Source organism: Ictalurus punctatus, chromosome 9 (assembly GCF_001660625.3).
Source record: "Ictalurus punctatus breed USDA103 chromosome 9, Coco_2.0, whole genome shotgun sequence".
Taxonomy (NCBI): Eukaryota; Metazoa; Chordata; class Actinopteri; order Siluriformes; family Ictaluridae; genus Ictalurus; species Ictalurus punctatus.
Window position 1 is genome coordinate 5,622,501 of NC_030424.2, and position 27,569 is coordinate 5,650,069.

At 40.5% G+C, this 27,569-nt stretch overlaps 1 protein-coding gene across 1 annotated transcript in view; it reads right to left on the reverse strand.

Annotated features, from left to right (window-relative positions):
• The window catches only part of ush2a (Usher syndrome 2A (autosomal recessive, mild)), a 233,866-nt gene that overhangs the window by 93,968 nt on the left and 112,329 nt on the right, over positions 1 to 27,569 (reverse strand). The window contains exons 31-37 of the mRNA XM_053682619.1: positions 26,354 to 26,515; positions 21,818 to 21,977; positions 15,608 to 15,770; positions 14,803 to 14,950; positions 12,067 to 12,218; positions 11,399 to 11,561; positions 3,485 to 3,673 (exon numbers count right to left, since the gene is read on the reverse strand). Of these exons, the coding sequence (XP_053538594.1) occupies positions 3,485 to 3,673; positions 11,399 to 11,561; positions 12,067 to 12,218; positions 14,803 to 14,950; positions 15,608 to 15,770; positions 21,818 to 21,977; positions 26,354 to 26,515 (1,137 nt within the window). The remainder of the gene's footprint in view (positions 1 to 3,484; positions 3,674 to 11,398; positions 11,562 to 12,066; positions 12,219 to 14,802; positions 14,951 to 15,607; positions 15,771 to 21,817; positions 21,978 to 26,353; positions 26,516 to 27,569) is intronic.

Genomic DNA, 27,569 nt, shown 5'->3' on the forward strand with positions numbered 1-27,569 from the left:
AACATTATAAATAAAAATGTCATGAACTTAGAGATTCACGGATTTAAAACGACTACACTGATAAAGACGACTCATTTACAAGCTCGAAGAATCCTTAATACGGGACGTACAAAATTATTTCTAAAGGTTTCTCTTCCGTTGGTCGAAAATTGAAATTGAACAGACCATCAAAAGCCCGATTAATTTCATTAACTCATGTTTTTTCTCCTTACATGTGAAACATCCCAACACGGCTAAATCAACCCTTAATGCTAATGCATAAAGCAAGATGCTACAGTTATGCTTTCAAAGTGCACTTTTCAGCGTGATTTGTAAGCCGTTAAAACAAATTGCGGGAGAGAAAAAAAAAAGTGAAGACATCGATTATGAAGGAAAACAAGGCGACCCTGCAGCCTGCAGCGACACTTGGTAAGGACTCCACGCCGAGTCATCTGTTCAGAGGAGCAATCCAGTCAGCGTGTGTTTCGATAATACACCACTCTAGAAATAGGAGTGAGGCTCTCTTCTTAAGAGAAGGCTCATTCTCAATCAACATCCCTCTCCATGCAACCACAAGCACTCAATAACTGTTGATTACTTAAGTCATTTTGTGCATGCCCAAACAGAAGTGCCTCTGTGGAATACCAATTGCACTTGCAACGACTGGAGCTTCGGAAAACAAAAAAGGGTCATTGAGGGCATGAGTTACAAAGGCAAAGATTCCCAACGCTCCGGACCCCCAGAGCACAGAGCGATGAGCGAAATGAGATCAGCTAATATTCTGCGCGATTGCGTGTGCAGAAAATGTACTAACGCTCTGATTGATGAGCAAGCGGCCTGCCAATGATGTCAGTAAACACACGGCATCTTTGAGGGACGTTCAAAAGCTTGCCGTTCCCATCCTTCATGTGGGTTGACGGGAGGAATCGGAATGAATAGAAGAAGTGGAAAGGAAAACAATGTTAGGGACACAACCCAGTGTTTCCATATGCTGTCGTATAAGAGTCGGGGCCAGTTTTACGGGGTGAGCCTCATCACTCAAGTCAGCATGGCTCAAAATCGCTTTTACTGCCAACCTCCAATTTTCATAATGCACTAGTGCTTGTGTTAGGCTTGAAAAGCGCTGGGTGCTGGGATGCAAGCCCTAATTGGAGGGAGCGGATGAGCTTTCCTGGATGGACATCGGTATTAAAAGCCATTCCGCAGTTTTCCTCCATCTGCCTTTGCTACTAGAGCCCGGTTAGGATTAAGTGGCCAAGTGTCCATAAACGTAATGATGATGATGAGCATATGGAGTGGCCTGAACTGCAATCCCACATCCTGCTCCACTGCTAAGAGAACCTCGCTGTTTCCAAGTGCGTCGTTTCCGTTCACAAACGCACATGTGTGAGGACATTAATGACGTGACAAAAGATGCCTGTGTATAGAGATGTTCGGTATGTTATAACTTCAGTCCAAGAAAGAGACACGGAGAGAAAGAGTGAATAACAGAGAGAAACACAAACAAAAGAAACAGACAAAAAAAGAGAGAAGCAGATGAAACAGAGAGAGAGAGAGAGAGAGAGAGAGAGAGAGAGAGAACGAGAGAGAGAGCAACAGATATAATGAGAGCTTCAACTGAACAAAGACAACCAGTTGACAAAAGAGTTAATTCCTTACAGACTTATTTCATCAAACAGTCGGCATGGAGTTTCCCCTTTGTTTCGGCGCCCTCCTTCCTCAGGTATATCAAAAGTGTCACTAATCATTTTAAACTATGCACTTTTATGTTTCCTCTCGATCTCTTAGCTTTCTTTGCCTTCTGTTCTTTGATATAACAAGGACAGTTCGAGACAAGGCTTCAGTTCAGCTACAAGAAGCCTAAAGATCTGGCTGAGCAGAGAGGAGGGAAACGTGTGGTATTTAAAATTTATACTTCCTTGTGTCTTTGTTTTGAACTTGAACATTTTTCTTGCAGAACTTCGACTTTGCTCTTCGCCTGTTGTTCGTGCTGCAAGCCAGGGCCTTGCTTTCGATGGTTGGGACGAACGCTAGCGCTAACATGCCGTTTCTGGCTCCGATGAAATACCGGAGCGCACGTAAGCTCTCGATGCATTCTGCTGAATCGATAAGAAAAGCCAGTCCCTGAGAAATGGCTTGGTTTTATCTCCTCTGAGACAATTATTTACAAAACACAACCTCCTTCCATTCTAGGAACAAACTGGCCTCTTTTGTGGAACCCAGCAGGATTTGAGGGACGGCACAGTGACAAAGAGCACCATGGCTGGGTAGAGATAGATGAAAGGTCCTCTCTTTGGTACTTATTCTGGTTTTTACCAGGATTAAGAACAATTGCAGAGGTGGTTATGAGGCCTATCTTGTGTTTGTATGCCACTGCTTTAGCTTTGATCAGATGATTGAGATGTCTGCTGTGAAAGGAGCGCTAGATTACCCTACACACTGCCTGGCTGGAGGCCTCCTAGACATCTGGACTGGAGGGAAGAATGAGACTGATCAAATTGGTATAATAAAGAATCCTGCGATGTGTGAGGGGAAAAATCACCACATGAAATGCGACTTCTGGTTCCCCAGACCTACGACATGAGCAGTGAGAGAAAGAGGCATCTACAAATACTAAACACAACCAAATCCAACCCCTCCTTCAACCTTATACATTGGTTCGTCTCTCTCTCTGTCTCTCTCTCTCTCTCTCTCTCTCTCTCTCAATATATATATATCTCCCAGTGCTCGATGCATGCTTCCCAACACCCGCCCTGTGTGTAAATCAGCGTAATAAGTTCCCACACCATTAAAAAAGGAAGCATGAACCGAGCCCTATTTAACCAACGACTTGTTACCTTTTATTTGCCATAAGAAGGTCATAAAAAGGAACATTCCAGAGCCATAAGAGTCATAATTAAAATCAACAACAATTTAACAGTGGGAAAGTGCGACTCTTAAGCACTGTAATAAACTTCCAATGGTTGGTCTTGAATTGCATGTCTTTGTGTGTGCGTGTGTGTGTGTGATTGGGTGTGCATGTGTTATCTGCTGTTGGAGCGGACAGGGCTGGTCTTTTAGATCACCAGCAGCAGGCATTGTTCTCTGTCAGGCAGCATATGTGGAACATCTCCCGCTGGCCTGGTGGTGAAAGCCTGCTTCAGCGTGATCAAACGGCTCACGCTGCCTCGTGCCGAGAGGTGCGATTCAGCACTAAGGCTGGAGAAATCTACCACACGCCATGTTACATATGAAAAGCTTACAGTGTATCGATTTAGTGACAGACTGTTCATGTTTACACTGAATAGAAGCAACTTTGTTTCAATTTTAATTGGAATGTGCAGGTTAATTTATTGTTTCATTGTTAAAAAAAAAAAAGAACAACAACAACAAAGCTAAACATTTCAAATCTGATTTGTTCAGATGATTGGATTAGCTTTAGATGCACATCACAACCAAGAAGATCTTTGCTCAGCTGTTGTAGCATGAAGAAAATAATAATAAGACATGGTTGTAGTGCACTGACCTGCTGGAGGGAGCGAGATGCTGGAGGACGTGCTCTCCACACAGCCCTGACTGTTGCAGGCTCTCACGCTTACACTGTAGTTGGAGAAGGGAAGCAGACCTCCGACAGACACCCAGTGTCCTGCTGTAACCGTGGTGAGCAGCGCTCGCGTCTCAGTGACCGGCTCTTCTGTTTCGCTCGAGTTCTCTCCTGTAAAACACCCCAACAGCAGCGCATTATTATTACTGATATCTCCAGCAATGGCGTCCCTACTTATATGCAATATTCCGAACAGGAAATGTTACAGCAAACATTACTCCAACTCTAATTTTATTTGGCGTATACGTTTATATGTATCAGGAAGTTTTCTTGGTGTTTGTTCACAAAGATACAGTTTACAGCAAACACATCACTGACAACACAACACAATTACCGTCTTCATATACAAATATTGCACCTTAAGCAGAAATGGTAGACTCGGTTGTAATTTACATTACAGTGGAGGCAGAACTAACAGCCACAATAAATATAATATAATATACTTAATAATAGCAAACTGTAATGCTACAGCATACAAACACAGTCTATACTGTTGTGTGCTAACTTTGAGGGGACAGCTTGAGGAAGAAGGGGGCGTGGCCAGACATACATAACATGTGTATCATATATGTGTCACGTCATTACAGTGGGGGGAAAAAATACCAGAAGCTGGTTATGCTGTAGCCATAGTTCTTGTCACTAGCATTAGCATTTAGGCATTATTTTATTTTTATGATCTGTTAACAAGATCAGGAATGCTCACAAAACTAAAGTTAATAAATAAAGCTATTAACCATAACTAAGCCCATTATGAATTTGAAATAAAATGTATATAATCTACGTGTGCATGTTCTTGGTGTTGATCATGAGTGTAGATGTTTACTAAAGTTTTGTATAAACTTTTTGAACTTAATTTGAGCTCCCATTAATGTCTAGCGAGCAAAGATACTGACGGCTTTACCTGTTTAACAAGCACTGCGCTGCTCTGAAGGCAGAAAGCATTTTCTTATAGGATATCAATGGGCTAAAAGGAAAAAAAAAAAAAAAACACACTACGAGATACAACACAATTTATTTATTGTCCATCTTAAAGCTGCAGACACCGTGTTTCCTGACCGACATTTAAATCATCCAGTTTCATAGCCATGGTAATAGTTGGAATCTATCGGTGATTCCTGATTCTCTCATCAAATCGTCCTAAGCCTACTTGCTACATCATCAATCATTACACCCCCCAATCCCCCCACCCCTGACCCCCATGTCCCCCACTCCCCACCCCCCATGCTCCCCCCTTCATGCACAAATTCACATTCCACTGATGGGGATAATTCTGGAGCTCTGTATGAACAAATCTTATAATAAAATAATAATAATAATAATAATAATAATAATAATAATAATAATAATAATAATAATAATGTCACAGTAAATCATTCAGTGTAAATAATTTACATACAACATATTTATTTTGATCGCTACCAAAAAGGCACAAGTACATTTATGGCAGTTGTAGCTCAGCTTGGATGAAATTTAATTTCTTTTCCTCTTCATTCTTCTGTTTCTGTCTTTGATCTCTGCCTTTAGCCAGCTGAATACTTTTATGAATGAATGAATGAATGAATGCCTTTTATTGTCACTATACATATGTACAATGAAATTAAGAGCCACTCCTTTTTGTTCCATGCAAACATGTACATTCAATACACAAGAAGAATAAACAGATAATACACAGATAAATAAACAAGATAAATAAACAAAATAAATAAGCAAGATAGATATGCAAGATAGATATTGGGGTGGATGGGGGAGGTACTATGAAATGCACAGTTTTGAGACACTATATACATATGCTGTGGACTCAGTACATGTGTTTGTTTATCATGGTAATAGCTTTCGGGAAGAAACTATTCCTAAATCTACTAGTCCTTGTTTTGATGCACCTGTAATGTCTCCCTGAGGGCAACAGATTGAACAGATCAAAGCCAGGGTGAGTACTGTCCTTAATGATGGTTTTTCCTCTGCTGAGGCAACGGGAAGTGTAAATATCCATCAGGGAGGGGAGAGGGCAGCCAATGATCTTCTGTGCTGCTCTTACTACCCTCTGAAGCCTCTCCCTGTCTGCTGCGGTGCAGCTACCGTACCACACCGCGATACAGTATGTCAGCAGGCTCTCGACGGACGAGCGGTAGAAGATCAGCAGCAGATTGGAGTCCAGATTGTACTTCCTGAGAACCCTCAGGAAGTGTAGCCGCATTTGAGCCTTCTTGATAACCGCTGTGTTGTTGTCCGTCCAGGAGATGAGAAAGAATTATGCACATGATGCATAATGCCATGTAAATGATGTATGGTATAAACTGCATAAACTTGTGTGTCACTTTCTGTCTTTGATCTCTGCCTTTAGCCAGCTGAATACTTTTATAGGCTTAGTTCTGCAACGGTTTCACGCAACGACGTACATATGACGGCAAAATGAAGCGTATCACATATATATGCCATGTAAATACAGGAACGTGGGTGGGTTCTGAATTGGAATTGAATAGCTCTTGTCATGAGTCAGACACAAAATAAAAAAGTTTTTGTATATCTTTCTGTTTCTACACTGAAAACGTATCACTGCTGTACCGTGATCATACGTTCAGCGGTAAATTTCTTTCACCAATTTTCTGTTTCTATTTCTCAAACCATAGTTTTCCAGGGGTTTCTTTTCCAGTGAAAAAATGCAGTTGTTTTGAACCTTGTAATTGACTTATTTACACTCAGAGAATACACTTCCAAGATATAAACTGCCATTGCTTCCTTTAACGGCAAGGGTTTTCCCTTTCCACAACTTTTTTGAGAGTCTGAGAAAAAAAAAAAATGCAGCCAACATGTGCTTTATTCCCAGTAAAAGATAAATGGAAGTGTTTGGCAAGTAAAGAATATATCACAGTTAAAAAGTCTTTTCCCCCCTCTAGCTCTACATAAATCACAGTGCTAGTCAATATTTAATAATGCTAGCCTTGGTCCGCAGTCCCTTGCTCACTCCTGTCATGTGTAATAGCTCCCACTCCGATATCTCTGACATAAAAAGCTGGCTTTACGGCAATACTAACATGTAGAGGGGGTCATTACTGATCGACATTTCCCTTAATCTGTGACGGCCGGACACTGAACAATAAATTCTCCAACAATCCACTGGGAGAGATCAGTAAACTTATGCCTTCTACCTGCTGGTAGATTGCCTGCTGCTCGAGAGACATCAGACCAGATCCAAACACATGCACGTATACATGTTTTCTCTCATTCACCAAGAAAAACACTCTGGGTAAAAGGATATTCAGCTTTCTGTCCCACCCACTTTTCAGTAAATACCCCTGCACGTCAGAATCTCAGCTTCTCGGCTCAGAATACTACTTCAAATCCTCAATTCTGCATTTTTTATTTCACTCGATGTGGAAAACCTGTATATACACCAATATATGGCCAAAAGTATGTACACAATGGACCATCATACCCATACGTGTACGCCCACTTTAAAACCATGGGCATTAACACAGAGGCCTTCCACTAGATTTTATAATGCGGCTGTGGGGATTTGTCCTCAAGAGCATTATTGGGGTTAATGATAATGAGTCTTTATTAAATCACATATACATTACAGCACAGTGAAATTCTTTTCTTCGCATACCCCAGCATAAAAGGGAAGTTGGGGACAGAATGCAGGGTCAGCCATGATACAGCGCCCTTAAAGCAGAGAGGGTTAAGGGCCTTGCTCAAGTGCCCAACAGTGGCAGCTTGGCAGTGCTGGGGCTTGAGCCCACGACCTTCCGATTAGTAACCCAAAACCTTAACCAGCAAGCCACCACTGCCCCACTAATGTCAAGTGAGGAGGCCTGGTGCTATTCCAATTCATCCCAAAGGTTTCCACTGGGGTTGAAGCAGGGCTCGGGTCACTCTCCAAGCCTTGACTTCATGAATCACGGTTTGTGCACAGGGGTACTGTCATGCTGAAACAGGTTTGGGCTCCTTAGTTCCAGTGCTTAATGTTTCTAGTTCTTAATGCTGCAGCATACAAAGACATGCTATGCAAATTGTGTACTTCCAACTTTGTGGCAACAGTTTGGGGAAGAATCACATCTGGGTGTGATGGTCAGGTGTCCACATACATTTGGTTACACCTGTATTCCACAGGAAATGTTTGTATCTTCTGTGGCTTGAGACTGGAACCTTAAGCTCCCCCGCCAAAAAAGATTCTTTTGGAAACCCTTGATATTGTCCTATCAGAATCTATCTTGGGTGGCATACTCTCTCTCCTGTCAATCACAGCGAAACTAACCAATTATGAGCTCATGTATGTGGAAGTGGGTGGATAGAGCTTTCCTCGGCGTGTGTTATACCAGTGTCTAAGGTTGCATGAGCAACAGTTCAAAAAGATGCAGTTGCCTGGGTTCATGTGCCTTAGAGGAAGCATGTTACAGCCTTTGTGATAGCTTTCACTCTCCCTGGTAGCTGTTGGTAGCTGTCATGTAATAGAGGAGACCTGACTGGAGAGTAGGAATTAGCTAAGGCTTCATGATAAAGAAATCGTGATGACAGACTTGGAAATCTGACAGACTGGGAAGACCTGGTTCCTGCATGGCAGAAGTGCCATTAAAATCTTCCGGATATACAGTACACAAGATAGGCAGCAACCATGTGAATAATAATGCTTGCAACCGTGTGAATAATAATGCTTGCATTACCACCTCTTCTGTATGTGCGTGTAAAATCATGCGTCAAGTATAAAGCAGGCTGCTTCGCGTTGCTTTGCATGTCACACCACCTCGGTCTGGATTATTTTCCTAGAACACCACAACACAACTAAAATCAATACATTTCTAGATCTTACCGTCTTTTTAATTTTGGCAGAAAGTAAAGTTTGGACCAAAACTCTTTTTGTATTTTGTGAAGAGCGCCTACAATACGACGCTTTGTGGTGCACGCATTTAAACCTCAGACCACTAAACAAGTCTTGCCTGAGATGTAGAATACTTTACAAAGCCGCAAACGGGTACAAGGTTTTTCAATTTCCCAACATAATACATAGTGTGGCAAATCACTACATAGAGGCATGGTCCTGAGTGCATGTCCACTCTGCCTAGAAGTCGTAATACTGCAAAATGACTCCCTCGGTCAGAAATGTTTTGGATTCACACGCAAAACACCATTACCCCATCTGGTCTAAATAATGACTTTAGACTCAAGTGCTTTTTAAAGGACTGACAATGATTTACTCCTTGCTACTGGAGAGTTGCTTACTTTCTCTTCAAGTTGTGTTCAGTATGAGCAAGATATCCCACTGTAGTGTATAAACACAGACTTCAGACCCTGCTTTTGTGTTTGTGTAGTCTGTGGTTTATTCTATGAGACATTTATTACAATCCTTTGAGGTCGAAATGGAACCACCGAGACTTGATGTGGGCCTACAGAAATCCCATGATAAATATCTTTATCTTCCAATGTTTTCTGCCCTGATGAAGCACAACTAGGTTGAAATGTTGGCATATCGTAGGTAGGTACGACTGGTACGCAGCAACTGATCCTAACGCCATGAAAGCTGCTAATTTACAACTCGTTTTAAGAAACAGAGAATATGCACAGATCTACCAAAACTGTGGAATACATATTCAAACCATTTCCAAATTTCTCTTTTCTCACCCACAGATGCATATTTATAAGTGAAAGAATTATGCACATTATGCATAATGCCATGTAAATGATGTATGGTATAAACTGCATAAACTTGTGTGTCAGTTTTTTTCAGATAATATGCAAGATTTCTATGCAGAATGCAACCTATTTATTTATACCTCAAACTGGGTGCAAACAGTTGATACATTTGACCCTGTCACTGTAAATCAGAGTACAACAAGAAGTACAGTATTTCAGAGTAAAGCGTGGGATCAGAAAACACAAACTTTCAACAAGACAGGCAACCATACACTGTACACACACACATACATCTATACTGTGCACTTCTTATCTTCTTATTGGTAAACAGGAAACATGAAAGAAATATATATATATATATATATATATATATATATATATATATATATATATATATATATATATATATAAATAAAAAGCCAAGTGCTTATGAATGGCTATAATTTAAAACAATATCCAAGTCTTTCTGGATCGTTTGCTGAATGCAAACGTATATAATTTGCTGATGAGAAACAAATGTGAAGAAAGTGTTATATCATGAGGTAATCATCAGCCACACAAGCACATCCACAGATTAAGACAAACACTCTGAGGGCAACAGCGCATGGTAACAGGTCAGATGTGTAGATAAACTCCTGATATATGAACACTGAAAATCTATTCTAATAATAAGGGTTGATTACATACATACAAACTCACACACGTTTGCTCTCAAATCATACAAAAATCAGATAGATATAAAGTTTAAATAATGCGGGTGGCATGGTGGCACAGTGAGTAACGTTGTCACCTCGCAGCTCCACGGTCCCAGTTTGATCCTGAACTTGGGTTACTGAGGGCAGATCGATTGGCTGGGCTAAACTGGTGTATTCTATCTCATGCCCAGGTAGAGATGCACCGATATTAAATTTCTCAGCCGATACCGATAACCGATTATTCAGAGTAATATCGATAACCCATACCGATAGTTCTGCCTTGTATGCCTTCTTTTAAATGATTAATAATTCATTCCACAATTGTGAAGAAAATCTCCATTCAAAGTTGTTTCACAGTAACTGGTCTCATAAACAGAAAACACATTATTCAAATTCTGAACTTATTAAATGTTATTCATTTATATTAACAGAATTAATTGACTGAAATCTAAAAAAAAAACCATCTTGCTAGTCTCACATTCACTCACCACAAAAAAAAGCATTTCTACTCCATCACTGAACATCAAACTGGTAAGATATAATGTAAACTTTTTTATATATTAACATTAACTGGATATGAAATATACTACTCTACAAATATATTTTTCTGTGCAATATATACTTTTTTTTTTTATCAACTTTCATTTAAATCTTTCAACCATGTACTGGTGCTTTAATTCAGTGAGGCAAAAAACAAATTCGACTCGACGCTGAAACTCCCGCTTCACTGCTGCAGCGTCCGGTGTAAAATTTTAGAGAGATTACAGAGATTACAAAGTGCAGTTTTGTCGTCATTCCACACAAGAGACATCATCTTTACACACAGCACGAAATTGATGTGTTTTCCCGCCCTCTCCTGTTTGACAGGATATAATCGGCCCTGATCATCAGATGTTTTTAAACAGCGTTAAAAATGGCCTTTATCGGCCGATACATCTCTATGCCCAGGTTTTCCATGATAGTCTCCAGATTCACCATGACCTGACCAAGATAAAACGCTTACTGGAGCTGAATGAATGAATGAATACACAAATAATGTACACTTGATTGTTGGGCATATGCAGAAAGTGATGTGTGTGTGTGTGTGTGTGTGTGTGTGTGCGCGCGTGTGTATCCCCCATACACCACTATGAACATTTATCTCCAGGCGGTTCTAAAAAAGCTGAGCGCTTGTGGAGGTGAGTGGTGGGGTTGATTCGTTCTGAGTGTGCCATCACACTCTCTTTAACAAACCTGTCCACTTTTATCCCGCCAAGGGCAAGGAGCTTCTCCCTGCCTCCCAGCAGCCGGCCCAAGAGAAATGGCCAATGACAACAATTCATTTACGGCCATTATGGCATGCGAGCGCCATGCTAGGGTTCACTGCCCTTTTTGCATACTATGTGTAAACAATCATAGGGAAAATAACTGGAGTCAATATGGGAGATCAGAGGCGAGAGAGGTTGGGGGGGAGGTGTTTTTATATTCACTCAGAGTGCTGGTGAACTGTTGAGGAGAGAGGTCTGCGATTTACCTGATGACTGGAAGAAGGTTCCGGTAAAAAGGACTGAGTAACTGAGGTTGCCGTTGGGTTTGGCTGGCACTTCCCACTTTACCCAGACTGACTTTGGACTCTCGGGGAGAATTTCCAGGGGCAAGTTGCCAACTGGGGGCATTTCTGAAGTCCGCACCTCTGTCTGAAAGAGTGAGAAAAATGAAATTTACTGAGAGAACAGATCGTTCTTTGAAAATGTTCACACTGGTTATTATATAAGGTCAAACTCTCAAAACAGGTCAATGTCAACTATTTAAATACAGGATATTAAAATATCCTTCCAGGAATCCCCCCCCCCCCCCCCCCCCCAGCTTGTACACATTTCTCTCTAGCATATCTGTCTACTTGACAAAGCACCCAGGCCCCGTTTACTCCCATACCCCCCCACCCACACCCCCCCTGCACCCGTAAGTTTTTGCTGCATTGGCAAAAACAGCCATTTGCCTAAATATTGCACCCATATTGGAAAAATGCCCAAATCTGGCCCATCAATGCATTAACCAGCCCAGAATGGCATTTACACCAAATGTCAAGCGCGAGCAGAAGGTGCTTTATTGAACCGAGCAAATCGATCACCTTTATGATGTCGAGCTGCCATCTGACACTTTTGGGTATTTAGCATAATGTAAATGGGAACGGGCCCTCACCAAAGGGCCGAGAGCGCAGCCCTGAGCTGTGCACGCCTGAACACGGAAGCTGTGCAAACTCCAGGGAGAAAGACCGACGATCCCGAAGCTCGTAAATGAGGAATTCTGCCTCAGTACACCGTCCATCCATACGCCGTAGCTGCTGATCACACCTGCTCCACACACAAGATAAAAAAGAAAAAGAAAAAAAGGAACGGGATCAATTTGCCGTGTTATGTGTGATGTGTATGTGTGTAAAGCAGAGGTTAAACATATGAATATGGAAATGTATGGGTGTATTATAGTACAGTAATTGGTTGTAACACATTTCTACATTTGTGAGTGTGTATATATATATATATATATATATATATATATATATATATATATATATATATATATATATATATATATATATATATATATAGCCATGTAGAAGTTGGACGGATAACCTTCCAGCGAATATGGGAGGAAAAAAAACACATTTTATTTATAGGCCTGTTCACAGACATGTGTGTATCTGAATGCTTCCTGGTGTAAACAGGCCATTTTGTTTAAAGCTCTGTGTTAAAGGCAGCCATTAGGGAGCGAGGGCTGTAAAACATGGAAAGAGAGCCTTGTAATGCCGCTGCCCTATTTACAGCGATCCGTAGACGCTTGCTGCCCTTAACGAAGCATGGCTAAAGGTGCTCGGGGTCAGTGAGAGCAGGATAGCGATACCAGAGATGGACAAATATGTCAGTGCATATGGGAAAAGCCATGCTGTTACATACAGTCACAGTCTAACATGCATACCGATACAGATATACAAGAGTTTAACCTCAGCACATCGTTATACACATCACACTTATTTGCTTCAGAAGTATATTTCATTGACCTGGATACATTACTACACTAATATTAACAGATCTTTTTATCATCACAGAATAAGAGCTGCAGGTTCCTCCTCTCCAATACTTACTTACATTAAATTCAGAAACTATATCTATACACGCTTGCATTTGATCCATTTAGATAAACGTTTTATTGTTTATAGCTCAGTTTTAAGATATAAATATGAACGTTTTGGGCTCTACCCTGAGATAAAGACCAAATTAGTTAGATCAATCTCAGCTATTAAACAAATCAAGTAAATCAATATTTTATGACATATATTAAAGACTCAGGGGGGTTAAATGGGCAACCTAGAATTTTAATCTGCTATTCAAGAACATTCCACCGTAACTAGTGAATCTGCTGCACACGGTGGAATAATGTGCCTTCAGCTGGGCTTGTCATGGGAAACCTTAAAGTATGTTTGGAGAATTCTGAAAGTGCTAGTATATAAGTTATAAATAAAAATGGCCACGTCTGAACAGATATTTAGCAAGTTACATTTCTATCAATTTGTAATAAGAAAATACTAATAACGAGCTGGTGGATGTTAGAAACCATTCACTACCTTTGTAAAGCTTGCTTACATTACAACAGATTTGGCACATACTAAATAATTCATATTAATTCATATTGGTGTAATTAATATAGCTATTTTTTAACATAATTATTAATCATATATTTATATAATTTAAATTTAAAAAATATGTTTTACAATCTGGTCACAAGAAATAGGACTTACGTTTATGGAAGAAAAAAAAAAAGAGTCAAATAAAAGCTTTAAAATATAATTATACAATAAGTTGTGTAGACCATTATCACAGAGGAAATAACATGAATATGAAAATGTTTCAAGGTTATACAATTATATCTCATCAGGATTAATCAAAGGTCAAGGGCCAGCTCCTGAAGTATCGCTCTCACGCTGCCAGAGGAGCGAATGAGGAGAAGGCAGTGTGCTTGTGCCTGCCACTGTTCAAGCTGCAGTTCATAGCATCAGTCAAAAGGGAGCACTTTTTACCCACTTAAAATGCCACACTCTCTCTCTCCTCTCTCGCTCTCTCTCTCGCTCTCATACCACCACATAAAGCCATCCTACTTTCCTGCTTGTCGTCTGGGGGTGCTAGCCCATCATTAAAATGTGAAACACCTCTCACCTAACCAGAGCTCACCTTTTACCAGGGTCTGGCTTTGACTCCGCTCACTGCTGGATTTAAGCTGAGCACGAACCACAATAACACGTCTGTTAAATCATATAGAAATAATAATACTGCTGCAAACATCTGGAACTTTGAGCCAGAAATTTGGTCATATCATTATCATTTTCATAATTCATGCATTGATTTAATAATCGTATAGTTCTAATACATGTTGCCCTTGACCAATGGGCATTTACAATAACATTTATAATTACAGTTATTTTTTTAGGCTCTAAATTAAAATATTTATTCAGATACAATACAACATTAACACTTTTTTCCCCCCAACCAACAGTATACACAGATGTGTGGCTCACACATTCACACACTCAGATTTGATGCGACATTTATATTGTGTGAATAAAAAGCTGTTACTGAAATGCTGATATTGAAAAATGAAATGTTTCAATAATTCTTTTCCTAATAAAAGGGGAAGGGGAAAGAAAGAGGGATAAACAGCCATAATGAGCTCGCTAGTGTCCACAACTAAATACAGTTTATACATTTATTGTTTGGGATAATATAGATAATATAGTTTTGGATAATATTGACACTGTCTAAGCCTTTATTTGATCAGAATAATAGAGGACTTAGCAGTATGTAAGAAAAGGAAGAGAGAAAAAAATACAGAAAAAATATACTTAAAAAGGGGTGAAAATATACGAAGAGAGGAGAGCACACTCACCGTTGGGCTTTAGTGGAGGTCCCCAGGTCAGGTTTAGTGCATGTGGAGAAACGTAGGTAATGTTGGGAGCTGGCACTTCTTCTGGAGAACTCTCATCTGTTTGGGCCATGCTGGGGGCGCTGAGGGTGCAGCCACCTGCTGTGCATGCCTGCAGGTCAAAGGTCAAAGGTGACTTATGTGTATGGGTCAAATATTAAAAGATGTTGTTCCATCATGAAACTTTTCATCTTTGCCTTAATTTTGATTGTAATATTTATAGGACTCTTAGTTCTGATAGTTACAACGGTGAAATATCACTAGTGTTTGCGAATAGGAAGTAAAAAGGTGATTTACGGCCCTGATATATGACATCCACCTCTTAATCACATATCTGCATGGTTTGCTATAAAAGTATGTGGACACCTGACCATCAAACCCACATGTACTTGTTGAACATCCCATTCCATTAATGATAATAAGTGTTTATTAATCACATATACGTTACAGCACGGTGAATTCTTTTCTTCGCATACCCCAGCATGTCAGGAAGCTGGGGTCAGAGCGCAGGGTCAGATATGATACAGAGAGGGTTAAGGGCCTTGCTCAAGGGCCCAACAGTGGCAGCTTGGCAGTGCTGGGGCTTGAACTCCCGACCTTCCGATCAGTAACCCAGAGCCTTAATCGTCAAGCCACCACTGCCCCTATTATATATATAATTTACATTATTTTATATAATTTAGATAATTATAATTTATTATAATTAAATGAATTAAATTAAATAAATAAATTTGATTAAATTCCTCCCAAAAAAGGGAGGAGTACTCACAGCAATTTGGAAAAGGTATGTACTCCCAGGGACAAGGTTTCGCAGTGTGTAGTCTTTGAAGAGCTGAGAGCTGTTGTACACCACACTTGGTTCCTCTCTAGGAATGGCCTGGTACAGCATGTAGAACTGCAGCTGCCCGTTCACCTCCAGCGGGGATGACCACCTGAGGAATATGTGGAAATAAAAAAAAAAACAATCAAACAAAAAAATGGCTTTATATAGCAGTCAGAGGTGTAACAAAACAGTCAGTAGTGTTACTGAGCAGTCAGTCATGCTGTTGTGTTATCACTGATTAGTGAGGGGTGTTTCTGTGCAGTCACTTGTGACATTGAGCAGCCATTGGTGTCACCAAGCAGTTGATGGGGTCACTGCCCAGTTAGTAGTAGCAGTCAATAGTGTCACAGATTAGTCAGTGGTGTCACTTGGCCATCAGTGGTGCCACTGGGCCGTCAGTGGTTTCACCAGGAAGTAAGTGGTCTCACAAGGCAGTCAGCGGTTTTACTGAGCAGTTGATTGTTTCACTGAGCAGTCATGTCAACGAGCAGTTAGTTAATTACTAGTGGTGTCAACACTAGTATTAACACTAGAATTATTAGTATTATTAAGAATTCAGTTGTGTCACCACACAGTCAGTGGTGTCACAGCACATTCAGTAATATCACAGAGCAGGTAGTTGTGTTGCTGAGCGGTCATTGGCGTCACCGAGCAGTCACTGGTACTACCAAGCAATCAGCAGTGTTACCAAGCAGTCAGTGGTATAACCAACCACAGAGCAGTCACAGAGCAGGCAGTAGTGTCACAGAGCGGTCAGTGGTGCCACAGAGCAGGCAGTGGTGTCACACAGCAGTCAGTGGTGTCACTGGGCAGTCAGCGGTGTCACTGGGCAGTCAGTGGTGTCACAGAGCAGCCAGTAGTGTCACTGGGCAGTCACTGGTGCCACAGAGCATCCAGTGGTGTCACAGAGCAGGCAGTAGTGTCACACAGGATCCAGGCAGTAGTGTCACTGAGCAGTCAGTGGTGTCACTGAGCAGTCAGTGGTGTCAGAGCATTTAGTCACACCACCAAGCAATTAGCATTGTTACCAAGCAATCAGTGCTGTCACCAAGCACTCAGTGGCATCACTGAGTGGTCAGTAGTGTCACTGATCAGTCATTGGTATCAACAATTAATCATAGACATCACCAAGTAGTCACTGATGTTACTGAGCAGTCAATGGTGTCAGGAATGGCATCAATGAGCAGTCAGAGGTGTTACCAGACTGTGAGTGGTGCCATCTCAGACACAGTGTTAAACTGGGCAGCAATGGGGAAAGGTAGAGAATCCAGTGCAGTATGCGGAGCCCAGACAGCCTCTATTGCAATAACCCTGGCCAAGGATGCACAGACAAAAATAGGGAAGCGTCTGGTGGGTTAGCGTTTCAGACTGCCACTTGACTTTCTCTGAGCTAAATTTAGAACAGAGGACACCGCTATCTGCTAGGAGATCCAAGAGACTGAGGGCAAGAGGAAAAAAAGACGAAGAAAAAAGCACATGGGGGAAAGTTAGGAGAAACGATAGTACCTGAAAAAATAAGGCAAGACAATTATGACTACAGATTTAGTTTTTTTTTTCTTTCAATCTTTTTGAGAGTTTTCTTATTACATAAACACCTGCATTTTGTTAAGAATCTCTATTTAATTTGCTGTCTCGTCAACGCAGGAAACGTTTGGTGACAACATTAGATGGTGTTCTGCTCAAAATGAAAAACTGTAAAGGGGGAAAAGAGAAAAAACAACAACATTTCTGGTGTATTTCTCATGATATCTTGATAAATACCTTCATAAATTTCTCCGCGAGACAGGTAAGGTCATCCTGTAACTATATCGAGTGGATTTGCCCTGGTGTAATTCAATAGGAAATAAACTTTCCTTCCAAGCTGCGAGACCTACTATAATATAGCACACAGAGATGTCTACAGCCATAATGTGAGTTCAGATGATGCATAGGGGACGTTCAAGTTCTTTTTCAAGCACTGTGAAATTAGCACATGCCTCTCAAGGGTTTTTCAGTCTACCAGGATCAAACACACCCGCAGGTAACCCTATTCATTATTGTGATTAATTTAGCTTCTGCATCAATTAAATTGCATTTTAAATGACAAATGACAATGCCTATTATGGTGCTCTATCACAAAACTGATAAATCAATCAATAGCGCCTATGATTTATACTGCCTCTGAAAATATCGATAATAAAACAAAGGATTTTGTAAAGAAAATCAAATTATGGCTATCTAAAATCAACAAAACATAGTTAGGCAGAGGTAATGAAATATCATATAGTGTGAAATATTAGAAATAATACAATGTACAAGTGTTTCTAATTGTGTCCTGAGAGGAAGTGGGAGCCGGCATCCAGGGGAGCGTTTGTGCTGATTCTGGTTTTGTGCATATCTTGCAGCCCGAGACCTTTCTCACAGGCAAATCGCAACACAACAAAAGAGTATTGAACACATATGATCCTTCACCCTTTGCTATTACAATTCTGCTAACAAGGCAATACCTTCCAAAGGCACCGTATCCACAATTAGACCCTGAGAGGAGAAAAGGGAGAGTGAGAGATATCATCTGTAATGTCAAATTACAGGGTGGATTTACTTTCTCAGGCTCTTCTCTTCCTCGCCGTCCCATAAGTGCACCTTGTCCTATTCAAATTGGAATATTCCTTGGAAATGAAGTAATAACCATTCCCCTTCCTCCTTGGTTGATGAGAACAATAAATATGGCAAGCTTTTCTCCAAAGCACTGTTTTCATTATATAGTAGGACCATAACTAGGTTATGAATATCGGTGATGGGACAAATTGAGTCATATACATCTTTTTAATAAATGGCATACTGACATCACAAGCTTCCCACCACCATTAATGCAGGGAAGGAGGGAGAACAGTGAAAGCTTCCCCCCCCGTCTTTCACAAGCGAGGGTAGAAATGAGGATAATTGGATGAGGACTGGTCTGAGAGGTTACTACATTAGAGAGAGCAGAGTTATATGGTGGATCGGAGAGGGAGGCGTAATTCAAGTCAGGAATTTGACTGCGTTCTCGAGGTGCCCGCATGGATATGTATTCTCCTCTCGCCCTCGCCTTTCTCTGCCCTGTGATCGCTCAAGTAAAGTGCTGACATTTTCTTTCTGGAGGAAAAACGTAACCGTGTGCTACCGTCACCCCTGCTAGCCCTTGCTCTAATGCTAAAAAACAAAGTGTACCCGAGATTGCCACCCTGTTGTGCCGCTATTCTTCGCTCTCGCGCTCTCTTTTCATCCACGTGGTGTAGTGCCCTTACTGGCTAGTTCTTAAGTGATGCTGGAATGGAGGCTAAAGATGAAGCTCTAATGGCTTTCACACAGATTGCTAAAGGCCAAGGTGGAAGTGTAGCAAGAAAAAGCTTGCGGCTGTCGGACAAACCGTCCCTCCCTCTGCCCCTCTCTATCAACGCACGGGTCAAGCGCTGGAGAATACTGAGCATGCTAAACAGGAGGGGAGAAGGTCGTGCTCAGGGATTTTCATACAGTCCAATGACAGGCAGCTTGCCGTTATACCACTAAATCAAGGCTCTCGTTCCAACTCGGCTGGTCGAGGATGGCCAAAGACGACAAGGACAAGGAGCCGATGTTCTGAGTGACGGACGGGCCGCTCCACACTTTATGATTATATGGAAAACACTCAGTTGATTAATGCACCCACCATGAGCTAGGACAACTCCTCAAACTTGACAAAATATGCTGGGCAAATAAGATAATCTGACCCTTCTAACCTTTCCTCCACTTCGTACCAGAAATAAGGCATTCATGAGGGGACATGTATGCTTTGGAACACTGGTTGAAAACACCATTTTCAGGTTTCTTTAACATATTGATCAGAAAATATGTCATTTTTTCTGTGCTTTCATCATGCCATATTAATTGCTTCAAAACAATCCATCTCCTGTTACGTAGAAATGAAAAATGAGTTGATACTCAGCTGTAAACTTAAAATTACAACAAATATCAGCAGTCATGCATCATCATTGGGCAAATCCAATGTTCTCATGTCTAGTCATAAAGTTATCATTTGATGTTAACTGAGCAAAGGAAGCAGGGGATTGTGGGTAATAGCAGGGCACCATTTGGGATTTTGTGCCTAAAAATATGCACTATATATACACTGTACTGTACTTGAGTATGCAGTACCTAATTTTTGGTTAGGTATTAAATCGAATATGAACATATCAGAAGTTATCATGCCTGAAGAACCTCCACAGGACCATTTTAGGCCCCAAAATGCATGGTTTAAATTTTTGCACCTCATCTCTATCTATGGTATATTGGTGTTTTGGACTCTAAGCGAACTCTAAGTGCCCTATGGGGACTCCGCCCCTTTTGCTATTTAAAAAAATAAGCCAATTGCTACTCAAATGTCCACGCTTTATTTTTTGATGGCTTTTGTACGTCGTTTGGGTCTGGTATTATTATGCACCTAATCTAAGTGAGTTTCCCAGCATGAGAACGCTGCTGGCACAAAAAGTGTACAAAGTGTGCCATTTAAGACATTTGTTTGTCCTCCAAGACTCCTCCAAGACATGCTCCTTTCTTCATTACTGTGCCTCTAGGTTAAAATTCCTTCACTTAAAAGGTGAGCACTTTTTCCAACACTCCTGACTGTGTGTGTGTGTGTGTGTGTGTGCGCGTGTACAGATTCATATAACCGACCCAAGGACAGGACCTGTGATGGGGTTGAGAGTTTTTTAAAAATTGAACACTACTTCTCCAAAATTAAAGTTCTTGAAAAGGTTCTTCAGTCCAGCATAACACATCCTTCTGAGGTATTTAATCATAAACTGACGGTGCTGAATAATAAGGTGAAGTGTTTGTCTTGTATCCCTCATTAAATATTCCCACTAATATGTGTACAAGCACAAACACTGTATGTGAACAAAAAACAAAAAAAATGCAAACAGAGAAACGAGCAGACTAGACTACCAGGAAGTGTAGTACATTTATATTCACGGCATTTGGTAGACACTCTCATCCAGAGGGGTCGAGGGTTAAGGGCCCAGCAGTGGCAGCGCTAGGATTTGAACTCATGACCTTCCAAGCAGACGTCCAACGACTTCACTCCTGTGCTACCACTGCCCCCTAGTAAGCTATATAGTTTAAAGACACCTCAGCTTGCTTTTACATTATTTTAGAACAAAGCTGTTGATCTATATTTGTGTCATATTGTATAGCATAATTGCATTGTATAGTATGAAGTTTGTATGTATGGACAGACTGTCTGCTATGCTGTACATACAAAGCAACCTCAAATGTGTTTATACACACACACACACACACACACACACACACACACACACACATACATACATATATACATATATATATATATATATATATATATATATATATATATATAAATATAAATAATTAGCTGACTGGATAATTACATAAATGTGCAGGTGAATGTGTTCCTGTTGAAGTGGCCAGAGAGAGAGAGAGAGAGAGAGAGAGAGAGAGAGAGAGAGAGAGAGAGAGAGAGAGAGAGAGAGAGAAAGTGTGTGTTTGTGTGTGTGTGAGAGAGAGCTTGAGTTAATGTTCACATCAAACATGTGATCGGTGACTTTGACTGCAGCATGTTTGTTGGTTGATGATTTTTATTTTATTTTTAGTAGAATGGCAAGACTAGGTCAACATGACAGGAAGGCTACAGTAACTCGAATATTCAATTCAATTCCATTTTATTTGTATAGCGCTTTTTACAATAGACACTGTCTCAAAGCAGATTTACAGAAATATATAAACACGGTATACAGATTTTAAATGTGTGAATTTATCCCTATTGAGCAAGCCCGTGGCGACGGTGGCGAGGAAAAACGCCATAAGATGTTAAGAGGAAGAAACCATGAGAGGAACCAGACTCAGAAGGGAACCCGTATTCATCTGGGTAACAACAGATAGTGTAAAAAAGTATTTTTTGAATAAGCACTATTTACACCCAGGGTGGGCAGAAAAGCATACAACACACAACGCTGTTAATCCTTGAGGCAGACGGGCTATGGCAGCAAAAGACCACATGAGATTCTACTCCTATCCTATCTGAGGCTACAGTGGGCAGAGGTTGTCTAGTTTCTGTGAGCTAGAGATCGGTGAATACAGATCTGTCGCCTTGAGGCATATGCGGCCGTATCGAGCACCTACCGGACGTTTACGCTGTGAGCATCCAGGACAGTAAGGACAGGTGGCTCCATGTGCGATGGTGGGAGCTGACCGGTGAAAAGTGTGACCACAGAGCTGTTAGTACAGCCTGCTTCAGTGCAGGCGCTCAGCAGAAGCGTGTGTGGAGTGTACACACCTAGACCTAAACAAGTACACAAACACACAAAACATAGTATTCAAATAAATCAGCAATGCTGCATCATAAACTAAGCCATTGTTGTGACCCCCCCCCCCCCCCCACCCCCCCACACACAGGCTCATTTGATAAGCATGTGCACTGGGAGGCTGAAGTTCTCAAACACAGACTGTGCTTACTGGACAGGAAGGAGGCTCTCTCCTTGAAGCACTTGAAAGCAGTTTTACTGTCACCGAACGAGACAGAGAAAAAGGGAGGGAATCCAAAATCACAGCAGGAGCAGGCACGGAAGCTGAGCTAAGATATCCTGAAAGAAATTGGAATCGCCGGGTATTGAGTACAGCACGCTTGCATGCTAGTGAACAGGGAGTGGAAAGCGTAGCGATGCAGCGCTCTATAGCTTCTTATCATATTACACATCCACCTTCACCATGACCCGCAATGAATGAAATACTTCATAGAGAAGATTGAATATCTATCTATCTATCTATCTACCTACACAACGCACCTTATGGAAGAAAAAAAAATCCCTTCAAAGTATCCCAAGCGCTTTGTGCTTGAGCTTCTAGTTGTAATACAAATTGTCAGCCACATCTTTATATATACACAAGACAATACAGTTCCTTACGGTGATCAGAGATGATCCCAAAGATTGTTATGGGACACAAAAAATGTCACGTTTCAGTGCCTTCGAATCCTTCTCGCTGCCAAAAAAAAAAAAAAAAAAAAAAAAAAAAAAAAAAAAAAGAAAAAAGTGTGCTTAGGATTGTCTAACTAGTTGTAGATGTGCTCAAAGAAAGGGACGTCTTCTGTGACATATTTGCATATAATCTGCAACTTAGCGAGGTGAAAGGAAACAAAGCATCTGAGGGGGAAAAAGAAACGGATCAACGTCGTTAACTAGAGATGTGTTACATGAAATTATATCCTCGCGCATGGACAGCCCAACGATTACTGTCAGGCAAGCTATAATTTTCAATCTGGCCGAGGAATGAAGACCTTTATTCTCATTGATTTGTTGCAGGAGACCCATTGGCCATTACTTTTTAATGACAAACACATTATTTCAAACCCACATCCTTCTAAATGGATGCCTTTCCTGAACGAGGACATCATGAAAAGACAATTCTACAACTGATTGTTTACGTTCATGGGTTTTAATTGAATATGGCCCAATCTTTCCCACTGAACAATCGCTAGGCATATCTCTGACCGTATTACTGCACCTGTGTGTACGCTAAAGCCAGCGGTTAGAGCTGAGGGAATAATAGGCTGACATTTTGAATGATTCATCTCAGAGTGAATATACCTGCCCTGGGTGTAAATTGGTCTTTTGGGGCTATCCTATCTTATAGCCTCGGCTCTCACCCTGGGGTCAATCTACAGCAGGAGCCGAGCCTTTTAATAAAACATTGCACAATGTTCACACATTATTGCCAACAGCAGAGGTTGTTGGAGGCTGCTGGAGGCCTGGCCAGGAGGAGCACACTGGGAGAAGGGAAATAAAAAAGCCCAACAAAAACAATAGCCGCCTGGTGGCCCTTGTCTTGTCCACCGAAATGAAATATAGTAATAGAACACTGCCTCCTCACAAGCGAACAGAGACTTGCCTTGTCAGATGTTTTGATTAAATAAAAGGGAATGCTGACAGCCATTTCCACAATTCAGTTACGTCCCTAGATGCCTCCAAGTAACATAGCTGTAGAGTTGGTGTGTGTCTCTTGATTTGCTGTACTAAATCCCACAATATCTTGTCTTTTTTTCTCAGAATAAGATTTAGGGCTATGGTAATACAGTACCATATTGGATATTGGATCTTTTGCTAGACAAATCATAGAATAAGAGGAGAAATCAATGGTCATATTTTTAGTGACTGTGTTTCCAGACAATTAACTCAAATTTATTTCATGCTTGTACGTTTCCTTTTTGGTTTTTCAGCAAACTAACATAATGATGCCTTAACTATTACTGAACACAAATCAAAATGAGTCATTTGGGGGCAATTACAAGAAAAAAAAAAGCATCATAAAATGGTCATCACATGAAAAATACAAGGTATAAATAAATAAATAAATAACTTCAATGCTGCTCAGAGAATAATCAAGAAGCAGTTCTAAAGGCAAAACATGGGCATAAAAGTTAGTACAGAATATGAATTTATCATGAAAGGAGAATGTGAACTCCTGAACTGATATTACAATGTTATTTGTTATTTTACAGTGGTGCTTGAAAGTTTGTGAACCTTTTAGAATTTTCTATATATAGCTGCATAAATATGACCAAAAACATCATCAGATTTTCACACAAGTCCTAAAAGTAGATAAAGACATCCCAATTAACCTCTCTCACATTGGAAAATGTTAATGTTCATGAGTCTACCTTTAGGGGAACACTGAACAACAATGGTGTGCATGGCAGGGTTGCAAGGGGAAACCCACTGCTCTCCAAAAAGAACATTGCTGCACTTCTGCATTTGCTAAAAATCACGTGGACAAACCAGAAGGCTATTGGAAAAATGTTTTGAGGATAGATGAGACAAAAATAGAACTTTTTGGTTTAAATGAGAAGCGTTATGTTCGGAGAAAGGAAAACACTGCAATCCAGCATAAGAACTTTATCCGATCTGTGTAACATGGTGGTGGAAGTATCATGGTTTGGGTCTGTTTTGCTGCATCTGGGCCTGGACGACTCGCCATCATTGATGGAACGATGAATTCTGAATTATACCAGAGATTTCTAAATGAAAATATCAGGACATCTGTCCATGATCTGAATCTCAAGAGAAAGTGGGGCATACAGCAAGACAATGACCCCAAGCACACAAGTTGTTCTACTAAAGAATGGTTAAAGAAGAATAAAGTTAATGTTTTGGAATGGCCAAGTCAAAGTCCTGACTTTAATTGAATAGAAATGTTGTGGAAGAACCTGAAGCAAGCAGTTCATGTGAGGAAAGCCACCAACATCCCAGAGTTGAAGCTGTTCTGTACTGAGGAACGGGCTAACATTCCTCCGAGCCGATGTGCAGGACTGATCAACAGTTACCATAAACATTTAATTACAGTTATTTCTGCACAAGGGGGTCACACCAGATACTGAAAGCAAAGGTTCTCATACTTTTACGACTCACAGATATCTAATACTGGATCATTTTCCTCAATAAATAAATGACAAGTATATTATTTTTGTTTCATTTGTTTAATTGGGTTCTCTTTGTCTAATTTGAGGACTTGTGTGAAAATCTGATGATGTTTTAGATCATACTTATGCAGAAATATAGAAAATTCAAAAGGGTTCACAAACTTTCCAGGACCACTGTATATGTGCTATTTAAGCTATTCACTACAGGCAATATTCAGAATTGGCAACTTAAGTCCAAAATGTCAATATTCACATGAGGAAGGATACTCATACATAGGTCCTTAAGTAGAGTGCCATTCAGATTATGCAAATTAACATGCATGTAGGTCACACCTCCAAGGTTGCCAGGTTTTTGTAGTATGAAAAACGAAACAAAGCTATTTTTAAAAAAAAATATTGCTATCAAATGTAATGTGTTTAAAATCAAATTTAAAAATGAAAAATAAAAAAGACTAATGGTCATAAAGACACCAAAAATATACAATGCTAAAAAATAGAACCCTACATGTGTTGTTTCTAGATATTAAACTAATTTATTTGCTTTATTTTTGTTTTAACGGTATGAAAATTTTATACGCTGTGTTTTTCTCCCCCAATATGGATTTCCCCTAAAATTAATAAATAGAACAATAAACCACAAGGTTTAGAAATATGATTTGTTCAGTATCCATGCAATGGTAAAAAGTAGCCTAACAGGAAACGTGCCAAATTAAATAAATAAAATTTAAATAATTAAAACTACCATCATCATTACTAAGGTTAAACATTACTTTATGTTACCGCACACAAATAGGAATGGAGCTTGTTTGCATCCGTAATGGTAAAAACATAAAACGGTAGTGGAAGATTGTTTCGTCCACTTTTTTATTATGGTTAAACAGAATTGAAAGAAACTTCCCTTGGGTAGAGAAAAGCAGCTCTCTCTTTCAAATGCTAATCCAGCTCTACTTATTGCGTTCTTTCTGTATTCAAGCTCCTCTGAGTAAACACAAGAGTAAGGGGACAAATGTATGCAGGTACACCAACAAAAAAAAAAAAACCCATTCACTTTATTAAGTGTATTTACATCGGATTGAAGACATCAAGGTCAGAGATAAAGCAGACATCCATGACAACACATATACTGTAATAAACACTCATTCTGAACTGAAAGTATACATGTATACAGTTTACAATTGCACTGTTCGCTATACAAATAAAACTGAATTGAATTGAACACTGTTCACACAGCCATTCTTTCTTACCGGTGATGTTGAAGGCTGTGTCATTGCCTTGGTAGATAGCTGTGTGGTCCTTGTAGAGAGTGTAGTGTGTGATGACGCCATTGGGTTGTTGAGGAGGATCCCAGTACACAGAGAGAGAGTCCGGGTGCGGAACTGCGTGAGGAGGAAGAACTTCCTCAGGAGCTGTGAAAGGATCGACGTGAAGTTATTCAATTGGCAATTAAAACAGGTAAGAATGAGCTTTCTGTGTGAAGTGCACTATATGGCTAAAACTATTTGGACACCTGAGAATCATACCCATATTTAGGCCTTCTGCTTCCAACTGCTGGAACAAAGTTGGACGCACACAATTGTATAGAATGTCTTTATATGCTGAAACCTTTACTGGAACTAAGAGGCCCGAACATGTTCCAGCATGACAAAGTGCATAAAGCGACGTCTGTGAAGACATGGTTGATGTGGAAGAGCTCGAGTGTCCTGCATAGAACCCTGATCTCAACCTCACTCACAGAACGGATGAACTGGAACGTCAATAGCACCCCGAGGCCTCCTCAACCAACATCAGCGGCTGACCTCACTAATGCTCTTGTGGCCGAATGGACACAAATCCCATCAGCCACACTCCAAAATCCAGTGGAAAGCCTTCACAGAAGAGTGGAGGTTTTTATAATAGATAAGAATGGGATAAGTCTGGAACGCGATGTTCAACAAGGACATATCATCACGGATGACGAGGAGGAGATGCTGGGTACTTGTGCAGGAAAGATCTTTATTAAGACACAAGCAGAATAATCCAAAAAGGCATGGGCTAAACAGGCAAATGGGCGGGCGAACAGCAAACAGGATAAACTAGGCTACGATAGGAATCCAAATACGAGGACGAGAATAGGATCAAAACCATGAGATGCTAAACGAAGAAGAGGCTTGATCTAAATCTTTTCTGGATGATTAAAATGCTTCAGCTTCACCAGAAGTAAGATGTTTGGAGAATCAGGAGACTAAGAGCCAGGGTATCATCAAAGAGATGGTTTATTATGCATGCAGAGACACCCTGGGCACTACAGCATTTCGTAGTCTCAATCTTAGTCTAAACATAAGTTGGATAAAGTTGGCTTTTATACTCAGCTGTATGTGCAAGCAACATACCCAAGGCTAGTTAAGGAAAACATAAAAGACAAATATAAGAGACAAAACACCTAGACAAAAACATAATCAAGGACAGAAATCCAAAAACTTA